This window comes from Larimichthys crocea, chromosome XIII, assembly GCF_000972845.2.
Source record: "Larimichthys crocea isolate SSNF chromosome XIII, L_crocea_2.0, whole genome shotgun sequence".
NCBI lineage: Eukaryota > Metazoa > Chordata > Actinopteri > Sciaenidae > Larimichthys > Larimichthys crocea.
Window position 1 is genome coordinate 12637039 of NC_040023.1, and position 12131 is coordinate 12649169.

General features: G+C 43.6%; 1 protein-coding gene across 1 annotated transcript in view; it reads left to right on the forward strand.

The window, feature by feature from the left end:
- Nucleotides 1–264: 264 nt before the first annotated feature.
- carmil1 (capping protein regulator and myosin 1 linker 1) overlaps nucleotides 265–12131 on the forward strand; it is a 27850-nt gene continuing 15983 nt past the window's right edge. Inside the window, exons 1-3 of the mRNA XM_027287072.1 lie at nucleotides 265–615; nucleotides 4129–4226; nucleotides 9465–9515. Of these exons, the coding sequence (XP_027142873.1) occupies nucleotides 579–615; nucleotides 4129–4226; nucleotides 9465–9515 (186 nt within the window). The 5' untranslated portion in view covers nucleotides 265–578. The remainder of the gene's footprint in view (nucleotides 616–4128; nucleotides 4227–9464; nucleotides 9516–12131) is intronic.

Below are 12131 nucleotides of genomic sequence, written 5' to 3' on the forward strand. Positions count from 1 at the left end.
GCTGCCGTACCTGTAACTCACCTGTAGGTGTCTCAGTAAGCTGCTGTACCTGTAACTCACCTATAGGTGTCGCAGTAAGCTGCTGTACCTGTAACTCACCTGTAGGTGTCGCTCTTCTCTCAGTTTTAGCAGCCAAAACAAAGTTCTTTTGTTTTTTTCTGGACGTCTGAAGGAAAGGAGGGATCAGTGTGTGTGTGTGTGTGTGTGTGTGTGTGTGTGTGTGTGTGTGTGTGTGTGGATGACAACAGATCATGTAAGCACACACACACACACCGTCTGTCCTCCCTCTCGGATCTTTTTAACACTTCACCTCCAACCAGTGTAATGCAGAACTAACGCGCACGCGTGTGTGTGCGTGTGTGTGTGTGCGCAGGTATGCAGGCATGGACACACACACTTAGGTAACCAGGGTGTCGACAGGTGACGTTAAGCAGCGTTCAGTGAAGAAAACGGGACTCCACCTCCGGTCGCTTCCTCCGGTCCGAGGCAGACAGACAGCGGCTCTCTGTGCTCGGGTTTACCCGCGTCTCCTCTCCACGCCACCGGACTCCACGCTGGAGTTTACCTCGGCAGAAGACATGGAGGAAAAAACGGATATTCCCAACGAACTGTTCGGTAAGAAACTTTGTGATTAACTGTCCACGAGGTAAAAACTAAAACACTACTCAGATAAAAAGTTACTTTTTTATGATCTGATCTTTTATTTCTTCGAACCTTCATCACTGGAAATAATCCAGTTTGTATTAAACATGTTACTGTGGAGATATAATGCATATAAGGTTAATTAAACTACATAACGAGTAAAGCATGTAGGAAACAGAGACACATTAAAGGTTAAATGTCATTAAGGCATCACTAATTAAAGATATTTGAATGTTGAACAGACTCAAAACTTCACTACAGTTCAGTGTGTGTACTATCTTTGATACAGTGTCCTGACTGTATGGGAGCATGCAGATGTTCATCTGTATTATCACTTTATGTATTTCACTTGAAAAGTTCTTTTCATGCCTCGAGGGCAAGGCTGGCTCCACCTGAGAGTCTCTGCCACTTCCTTATCTGAAGTGGGGGAGAGAGAAAGCTTTGGAGAGGGGTGTGTCCTGTGAAATTCCTTTGGACTGTGAGATATTATCAACACAGACTGCCCGGATGACTGGGTGTCAAAAAGAACTTTAAAAAGCTGCAAGACGCTGGAGAACGCAGCCTAAACTGTTTAAAAGCTTGAAATCAAACGTGGCACTGATTGCTGAAACTCCAGGCCAGTTGGAGGCTGATGTTTGTGGACTGGCATCTTCATGTTTGAGTATTTTACGCACCAAATTGTCCAAACCTGTGTAAAAGGTCAAAAGGAAGTTGAGTTTGTTGAGTTTGCCGTGCTCTTCTTTTTTTGTTGTTTTATTGGACTGTCATTAGAAATCAAAAGCCTGACTCACAACCCCGTGCTCTGTGTTACGGTGTCTGTGGTCCAGCCTCACGTTGGCTGCTGTATGTCACTGCACTGACGGATGAATGGGGCTTTTTGTTGCCAGCTCCTGCTGTTGGTTTTAACGGGACAGGCTGACCTGACACCGCTCATCATGGAAACTCAAAAGAAGAGTTTATCAAGCCAAGCTCATAATGAAAAGTGTCTGAATGACAGGCCGCACTGTGAGTTAACCACCAGTTTTAAACGAATCAGCAACTATTTTAATAATCAATCATTTCTTCATATATCAGCTTCTTAAATGTGACTATTCTATGGTTTGCTCAGTACTCGATTACAGCTGAATATCTTTTGAAGACTCTGGCGAACACTCATCAACAGCTCGTGGTTAACAGAGAAAATAATCATCGATGACACTCCCCCAACCCAAAATATGTTACAAACTAGTCACAAGTACCAATCACACCTCAAGGCGACGTCTTGTGTCATCCATAATGTCAGAATTTAGTGAAACATGCCGATCATTAAAATCCCAGAGCTCTGGCTGACCTCTTCAGATGACTAACAGTCAAAAAGTCAAATGCCACGTTGGGCTTGAAAATCTAACAACTCAACTCTCAGAGAGCCGCACATGTGCAGTGCCTATACAGCACTGGCGAGACAATGGCGGCGGATCAAGACAAAGACAGGATGGTTGAGGATGTGGGCTAAACTCCAACTTTGAACATTTCCTAAAAACTGCTTTTGTGAGGGGGAATAAAAGAAAAAGTTTTTTTAATAACACAAGACAAAGAAAAGCAGAAATTTGAAAAGCAGAGTTGCAAAAGACAGTTAAGCTCGGGGAATTTGGGGAATATTCTAAATCTGAATCTCCATAGGAAGTTATGTGAAGTTAACTGTAAATTGGTGGTAATTTAAATAAAGTGGCTTCAATAGCTCTGCAGTAAGCAGTGTGCTATGTGCATGGGATTGAGGAATATCAGATATTCAAGTTGTGCCTGCATGAAATCTGGTTGTTTTAGTCAAGATGATGCTAAAATACATTTTCCCACAACTATATTTAAGTTCCCTGTTAAAGGGCCGACCTTCAACTTTGTAAATTCACAGTTTATTCCTGTTAATTCCCATGGAAAGTTTCCAACTTTGAAAATTCCCAGAATTTGGCAACCCTAGTCCAAAGTCAAAGAACTAAGTCAGACTCAGGTCCACAGCTTTGTTGACTGACGGTCCAACCTCAAATATATATTCAGTTGATGTAAAACAGAGAGAAATGAGTAATTAGCATTTTTTCTTATTTAATGACTGAACGATTAATCAAAGTGATAGTTTGAAGCTCTTCTTCAGAACAGTGGGTCGTCATTACAAACACACATCGTATGAGAAACACAGACGCTGTTCAGGCCCACAGTAGTTGGGCTTCTAGTTAAAATCTCACTTGGTGAAATGAGACGGCCATTAAAACTCTTTGACACTTTCCGTTTGCTACAACTCGGTGAAATATTCCAAACTCCAGACAGAGAAGTCGTCTCGGGTTTTCTTCTTACTATGAAATAATTAGTCGTCTGGGAGCTCCTTTTGTTTTTACACAAGTGAGTTGGACGAAGGGTGAAGTCCATGTGTTTCTGATCAGCCTGCACGCTGCTGCTCCGTGCTGTAATGTTTTCATCCTCCTCATGACCTCATCATGTGTCTGAGCGGAGGAGGAGGAGGAGGAGGAGGAGGAGGAGGAGGTCAGGAAGGCGGGCCCAAACTCTCATTAATACTCTCTCCGCCATGCACACACACTCTTTACCCTCCATTAGACCTTTTGCCCAGAGTAAAGACAAATGAATGATGGTAGAAATCCTCAATGCTGAGCTGCAACCACACTATGGACAGTAGACTGCACTCTACATTTACTGTATAGTATAGATGCTTCACAGCTTTATGTCAGCCACTGAAGAACCACAGCGGGCTCCACGGTGGAGAACATGCTGTGAGCAATTCAGCTGGTTCTTCCACACATTAAAACTAACACTTGAAGAACTTGTTGACCGCCAAAGCCCCATGCAGTGTCCTCAAATCTCAAGTAAATACCTCGTCAGGTTGGTAAAAGCAGCCACCGAAATGCCTCTCATCTCTGCTGAGAGCTGCACATGTACTTTACTAATGAAGCGAGGCCGACAAGTTCATGTCCTTAAATCTCCACGACCTAAAGAGAAGTTACAGACAAGTTTTTTTTTAGGTTAGCTACTAATCAGTCGTTGCAGCTCTACCTTACGAGCTCTCATAGTTCAGGTCATTGCTTCACATCTGTAACAACAGTCAAAAGCTGCATGTGTCTCAGATATCAGCTCCTGCATCATGCAAATCTAAATCAACAATGCATCTTCTGCTGTAAATGATCGTGGTTTTATTATAAAATACATTTCACAGATTAAAAGAACTAGTGAAGACCGTAAACATGACTCTGCTGGGAAAACACAGCATCACTTCATCTCCACTTTAATGAACCCTCTTGGTTAGCAGAAGAGGTGTGGCGACCAGTTCTGTTTCTGGTTCAGCTGGCTGAATGCTGCAGGACTGAAACACGGCCTCAGGCCATCAAATCTCCCATCTGTAAACTCCTGTAGCCATTGTGTAATATGTTGTAATATGAGCTATCCAGCTGTTGTGGCGTTAATTGTCAGGTGTCATGTAACCTTGTCTCCCCCCGTCTATTGTAGAGAGTGTGCGGGAGGCGGTGGGTCGGAGGGTGAAGCTGACCCTGAGGCGCAAAGTCCAGCTGGAGGTCAAAGGTGACAAGGTGGAGAACAGAGTGCTGGTGAGTGACAGCTGTTTGTTTCTTTTTCTGCATGCAGAGTGAATTTTGAACAGGTATGGATTCAAGTTTTTTTAGATCAAATCAAATCAGATTTTATTTGTATAGCCCAAAGTCACAAAGTCCATTTTCCTCTGAGGCTTTACAATCTGTACAGGGAGTGACACCCTCTGTCCTTAGACCCTCGGTTCCAGTGAGGAAAAACTTGCCCACAAAAAACCTTTAACAGGGAAAAAAGGTGGAAGAAACCTCAGGAAGAGCCACAGAGGAGGGATCCCTCTCCCAGGACGGACAGACGTGCAATAGATGTCACGTGTACAGAACAAATCAACACAAACATATTGTACAATTACAATGAATGATAAAATGACAATGAATTATAATGACTGATAAAATGACAATGAATTACAATGACTGATAAAATGACAATGAATTATAATGACTGATAAAATGACAATGAATTACAATGAATGATAAAATGACAATGAATTACAATGAATGATAAAATGATTACAGTAGCAGTGGAACCTGTGATAGAGATAGAGAGACACAGATGCTCAGCAGCAGCAAATCATCAACTAACTATAAACTGTGATGGAGATATAGTAGCAATAATGACAGTAGTAATATGTGTAGTGGACGTCATGCAGGACCACAGCAGCAGCCACGATCCACGAGAACCTGCTGGACGACAGAGACAGAAACTCTGGGGAAGAAGTTTAGTTAGTGACATGCATTAATGAGACATGAATGTTTACAGATGGAGAGACAGAGTTTTCAGTAAGGGAGATGTGACTGCATCTTTAACCAATACTGTGCCTGACTAGGCATGACCCTGAAAGAGACAGACACAGAGAGAGAGAGAGAGGGGTAAGGTAAATGTAAATGTAAAGGTTGTGGGTTAGCAAACTAACATACAGAGAGGACAGGAAGGTTTGGATACTTTAACTCTCCTGCTACTATAGCTGACATCACAACGACAGCGTTACCTGACTCACATCACAAACATCGTAAACATCAGCAAACCGGACGAAACAGTTCTGATCTATTGTTCTGTGAAACATCACAGCAGTCACTAACCCACCTCGGAGACATGATCGGCTGATCATGAAATCTTTTCTATGTTCGCTCTTCTGACCTTGGGGTTGGTTGTTTCTCGGCCATCTCCTTCTTGATAATACAGCTGTAATATATATATGTACGTCTGAGCATGAATGCCAGCTGTTGCTGACTGGCTGGAATAGTGACATGTGGTTTAGTTTGAGCCGCCTTGTTTTGTACAGAACCAGAGCTGTGTACGAACACCGACACAGAACAGTGTCAGTTTCCCTCCCCTCTCTAGAAACTGATGCAACCTTTTGGAAATGGTCGTAGTTATTACTCGTTAATCATTAGCTCCCACAGGAAGAGTTTTAGCTGGCTGCTTGATTTGTCACGTGAATAAATAATTTCATTGCTCCTTGAGGCGAAAAAAGAAATCCAAGAGGCTGCACTGGTGTGGGCGTGCTGCTACAGGTACAGGTGAGAAGATACAATGTGAGCCTGGAAGTCACCGCCAGAACAGAATGTGCTGCTGTGAGGCAGATTGTAAGACCTGCAGAGTTACCACAGCAGCAGAGATTACAGAGTTAGCTCGAAGATACCAGGTACCTGTGCTTACATGTACCATGTGACTGTGTTGACAACACCTCTTTCAGCTGACGTCCTGCTCACACGAATGTCATGAGGTCTGTTAGACTTCACGACAAACTTCTCGTAGACGACTTTGAAAGAACTTTCTGCAGCAGACAGGACGTCAGTGTTCACTCTCTTGTCGTTGTTCTCGTTGGTCTGATGTGTTGCCTGTGACTTCTGTTGAGACTTTTCTGGTGGACCTGCAGAAAGGCTGCATGTGGTTGTCAAATATTTCGAATGACTGCGGCTACAGTAGCTCAGTCTGAGAGGAGCTGCTGCTGTGACTCACGGTCCGATGGTCAATGTCTATGTGTGTGTCAGGCTGGGACTTCCCTGTTTTCCTCTACAGCTGTGCAGATACAAACTGACGGTATCAGCATTTTCAAGAGACTAGACGCTGGTGTTGGCTCCTGTTTCTATCACAAAAGCAAAACCTGCATCTAACAGTTATTTCTGTTGATCATTTTCTCGATTCATTCATTACTAGTTTCTATAAAATGTCAGAAAATGTTGCAGTCCAAGGTGACGTCCTCGAAGATATTCAGTTTACTGTCAGAGAGAAACCAGAAAATATTCACATTTGAGAAGCTGAAGTGAGAATGAATGAATTTCATATAAAATAACTCAAAAATGATGAATCGATTCTCTAAGTAGTTGGCGATTAATCTAATACTTTGAATTCCTCGATTAATTAGCTAATTGTTGCCACTAAATGAGTCGTAGGTTCGGGTTACATGTTGGTGACGCTCACAGTCCAGTCCATCAGGAAGGTGTTGGATGGGGTCGAGGTCAGAGATCTGTGCAGGCCAGTCAAGTTCTTGCACACGAAAGTGGGAAGAGCATTTCTTTATGGAGCTGGCTGTGAACCAGGACGTGAGTGATGGACGTGCATGGAGGTATTGTCGTGTTGGAACAAGAACGAGCCTCCCTCAAACTGTCCCAGTACACCGTGGCCTCAGGTCTAGAGAAGTTCAATGTAGTTTTCGTGATGGACTAATAATGGAACTTCTCTAAGTTCATCTATCCTCAGTGTGTGAATCATGAACGACACAAACTTACTGACTAAGAGTAAGAAGCAGTGAGTCAGGAAGCTGCTCACATGACTGCAGAGAGTCATCGATTCAAGACCACGTCTCTCTAAGAAGGAGGTGGGTGTTTCTGGTTTCATGTACCTGCAGGTACGTGAACGCACCTCCGCTCTTTGTGCGAGTGTGCGACTAAAACTAAAACAGATAAATGGTAGATGTCCGGAGTCGACCCCACGACCTTCTGTCCGCAGCACACTGAAACGTCCTGTCAGAAAATGCAACCAACACATTTTAGGTTTGGTGTTTTTTCCTTTTGACCACATACCACGACTCCGCAGAATGTGACTGCAGCTCCTGTCAGGACTTGACTGAAGCAAAACCCACTCACAGCCACAGGGTGTTGGGACACACACACACACACACACACACACACACACACACACATTCCACAGCTGTAGACCAGCAGATTAGAAACCCATGCTGTAATTTCTTCTTAAAATGAGTCAAACACACACGCACTAAGTGTTTCATGGTGCGATGTGTCAGGCAGATTTGTTTTCATTTGTTTAAAGAAGATTGAATTCAGATTGTAAAAATAAAGCAGTGAGTCAAACTACTGGAAGAGAAAGCAAACTCAGCCGACACCTTAAAGTTTAAAGCACGCCGATATGAAGAATGAGGCTTGATCTTTGTTTACTGGCCTTAATCTGATCCAAGTGGTAACAGCACACCGGAGTGCGGAAGCCGAAGAGGGAGAGAAAAGTCTTCAGGCGAGTGTCTCATTAGGTCACATCCCTAAACTGTGACCACTTTTTAATTGGACACACACAACAACGACTGCTGCAACCAGGCTAATGGTTTAATCTGTGACGCCGGCCTTCATGGATGCAGGCAGGCAAACAAAACACCACTTGTGTCAACACTGTGGTCAGATATAAAGATGACTTGTATTGTCTAAATCAAAGTTTGGCAGCAGTGATAGTTTCTTAAGTTACATGCAGACACAATAAGCAGTAAATGCTTCTGCGTTATCGTCGATCGATCAATAAAATCTGCAGCTTTGACTCTTCGTCATCCTCATCAGTCCAGATTTCAGATCGCTGTCCTGCATCTGTTTTCCGTTATCTATCCTGCCGATGTGGAGCGTTCTCCCGCTCGCTCATACAAATCAACCTGCGCTCACATCTGTGAAGCACCTGAACCAGGACGCTTTCAGACTTTATAAACTGAAAACAGATCTTTTAACGCGGTCCTGCCTCCTGGGCACGTTCAGATCTGATTCTTTTCACTCAGACTCCCGTCAGTCAGGGAGGAACTCGTATCTCATTGGCTGGCCGGTCTCCAACCTCCAGTAGATGTGACCTGGTGTGACCTGGAGGGTAACTGTACATGCCACAGCTGCTCACTTTAGGCTCATTGAACTCTTTCTCTCTCATGAAGTCTCATCACGGTGAAGCAGACCGCTTAACTTGCACCATTTCAAACCACAACTCTGTGCACACTCGTGATTAGAATAAGGTACTAACTTTGTCAGTCGGAAACAGACTGGCAGTGGTCGAGCAGGCGGTCAGAATGTGCGCTCAGTCTCTGCCAGGACACAAGTTCAACACGTGGTGGAAGATAATATATAGTATTATCCCACTGTTCTGCCAGTGGAGCTATTTTATTTAGTTTTTTAGCATGAAAGACCTCACTGCCTTTTTGTACGTCAGCCCGTATGTACAGACTCATAGTTTTCTCAGGAATAACATGTTGAAGTGACAGCACAAGAAAGATCTGTATAAGAAATCTTGTTTAAAGAAAAAGAAAGAGTCCAAGCAGAGGCGATATTGTGTTGTCAGTTTTAAACGGTAAATTTAGCAGAGCTGTTAGTTTGTTTTGAACCAAGTCCAAGTCACATCTGAAGTTTCCCGAAGAAAATTAAGTTTATGTGACTTGCAGTGCAAATATGAATGATAACGGGGAATTTAACGTCCAGCTGCAAGCAATGAATCATAGCGTCTGTACGCGGAGTTCAATACTTCAATGAGAATGTTTAAAGCGACGGTGCAGTTTCTGTACATCAGTGCTGCTGGTTCGGATCTTAACACATCTCTGTTTGGTCACATTAAATCTGAATATGAGGATATATGATTATAGCTTTTACTGCGGGGGATCAGACAGGAAACAAGTTTAACAAGCACGACTGACCTGATGACACAAACGTGTTCCAGCTTTTTCTCACTAAAGGCATTAAATGGGTTATTTCTAATAAGTGATGTGTGTGTGTGTTTGTTTTTGTGGCTGCAGGGAGGAAAGTAGTTGCTATAAGCTGAAGAGAAACTGTGCAGACTAATTTACTGTATCATGAAACGCTAATGTTCGTCATGTTTACTCGTGGCAGCTTGTCAGAGCTCCACACACAGTAAAGTATTTTTTAATATTTCTGGGTCGTTAATTCAAACCTCCTCCACTTTTTGCCTTCGAGTGCAAGCTGAGTCCATCTCTGTTCTGTCTCTGTCTGTCTCTCTGCATCATGTGTCTCTGTCTCTGTCCTCAGGCCTTGGCATCACATCGAGCCTATCTGCTGACATCACGGGTCCCTTCTAAGGTTGGTAAATCTGTGTGTGTGTGTGTTTGTTTTTGTTACCTATCGGGGACCTTTACTGATATAAATACTGACCGTGTCTGGACCAGTAGTCTTTATGGGGACCAAGATTGTGGCAAAACAATTTCTGAGGTTCTGAATTTGGGATTAGAGTCAGAGTTTAGGTTTCTCCTCCTCCTCCTCCTCCTCCTCTCTCCTTTCCCTTTTCTTCTCCTCTACATCTGATCTTCATCTTCATTCTTTCCCTCCTCATCCGGAAGGAAACGTCTCTCGCTACCTTCTCATCCAATTCCTCCTCCTGTTTCTCTGATATTCTCCTCCCCTTTCTTATCAGTCTTTCTTCTCCTCCTCCTGCTCCTCCTCCTTCTCCTCCTCCTCTTTGGGAATCAGTACAAACGTGCCGCTGCTTGTTCCTCCAGAATCGAGTTGTTGTTTTTTTTCTCTTTTTGTCTTGTCTTAAATTCTTTGTAGACGGACAACACAACGAGTCCTGACACTGAAACTGTCTCAAACACACACACACACACACACACACAGGCAGGATCAGGTGTCTAATGTCATTGATCATTCGTGGTGCTGCTGCCGATAACTTGACCTGTCCTCTAGCGCCACCACAGGTCAAAGTGTTCGAGTCAAATATCTTGGTAACTTTTTGAAATACAAGTTTGCATCATTAGGTTAAAATGTCATTGTTTGGTCCGCTTTAAAAGGACCAGAGGTCATTTCCTCGGATAGTCCGGTTCGTTCGGGCAGGTGTGAAAGCTCATCCGAACTCTGGTCCGCCTGAAAACGTGCTTGCAAGTGAACCCTGGTGCTGGTTGGCTTACAGCGGGAGAGCAAACGGGCGTAGCCAATAGATGAGCCGGGTTTTCTTCTTCCTAGTCAGAGCTTGTTTTGGGGAATACCGCCCCCAAACGAGCAGCTGTTGTTACTGCATGACGTTGTCCAGGCGGTTTGGTCCGTGCATTGTGAAAGTGAACCAAACCAAATGAAGGATTCCACGCTAGGGATGGAATTGATAAGATTTTTACGATTCCGATCCCATTATCGATTCTGCTTAACGATTCGAACGATTTGGTTACAGCATGTTTTACAAAGCAGCACATGGCGCTAACATGGTAGGCAGTGTGTTATTTACCTTCCGTAGTAACCACAGAGGTGTTCGTAGCCTGGCTGCTGCCGCTGCTGCGAGGTTGAGATTCATCTCCAGTCTGAAGCGTGTCAAAAACACGACATTCATTTCTAAATATTGCATGTTGTGTTTGCAAATGTTTCTGCATGTTGGTCGTGTTCCCTCCCGACGCTGTTATCTCCACTTTGCAATGATTGCAAGTCGCCCTGTTGACGTCTGTTTTGGTGAAATGCAGCCGAACTTTGGAGCGTTTGAACCGAGTGGGTGACATTGTTACTACTGATTGCACTGCACGTGAGAAACTTGCGTAAGTTACGTGCCGTAAGTCGTGCTTTCTGGAATCGATAAGAGAATCGTTAGATAAACTGCCAAACGATTCTATGGAATTGAAATACACGGAACCGGTTCTTGATTCCCATCCCTATCCATGCCCAACGAGCCGGATAGCAACATATTGAAGTACAGAGGTGGCATCATTCTGGGTAGACCTGTTTGTAGTGTCAGGCTGGTCTTGATCTTGCTCTTAGATTAGTCTACTGTAAGTTAAGAAAGTTCCGTGAACGTAAAGACTAATTTAAATGTAAGTTACTTTTTTTCCGTGGTAACAATGAGTGACACTTGCTGAGCAGTGAAACATGGATAATCATTGTGTGTGAACAGTGTTGTGAATAAGAACAGCAGCGAAGATGCCGTCGCTTGTTTTTGTCGATGAGTGCTGAGGTCAGAGCATCTCAGCTGTTCGTCTTTAGTTTAAGCTTCGTGCTGTGGATGAGTCTCTCTCGATACCTTCGGACTTCCGTATCTGAACCGTTTTTTGATGGACAACAATGGAGCCATCACACACAGTCAGTACTTGTTCATACATTATACATTTTAACACCAGAGCTGCATCTATATTAATCCTCACTTTATATTGTCGTATCTCTTTCTCCTTCTCTCTCTTTTACTTGTGCCCTCTCTCTCTCTCTGTCTCTCTGTCTCTCTCTCTCTCTCTCTCTCTCTCTCTCTCTCTCTCTCTCTCTCTGTGTTTCTCGCACGTCCCGCCATATGGAGACATCTGATAGTTTTACCCACAATGCAGCTGTGAGAACAGAGCCTGTGGGAAAGGAAAACAGCGAGAGGAGGAAAAGTTCAACCTGGAGGGCGAGAGAGAGAGAGACAGAGAGACAGAGAGAGAGAGAGACAGAGAGACAGAGAGAGAGACAGAGAGACAGAGAGAAACATTCTGGAAATAAATTGTCAACAGAGTCTGAATACTGACCCCTAAAACTTATAATTAAAAAACTTCATTTTAATTAAAGATCAAACACCTTTTTTACACAGTAACTCATTTCTATATTTTTAAGTCAACTTCAGGTGAATCTTCCAATCAGCTCAGATTATAAATCACGAGCTGCTTTTCATGTTTAGCCTGAAGTCTGAACTGAGGCTGAACTTTCTAGTTTTAAGCTTCATGAACCTGCTTTCTAAATTATGGCTCATCAGAG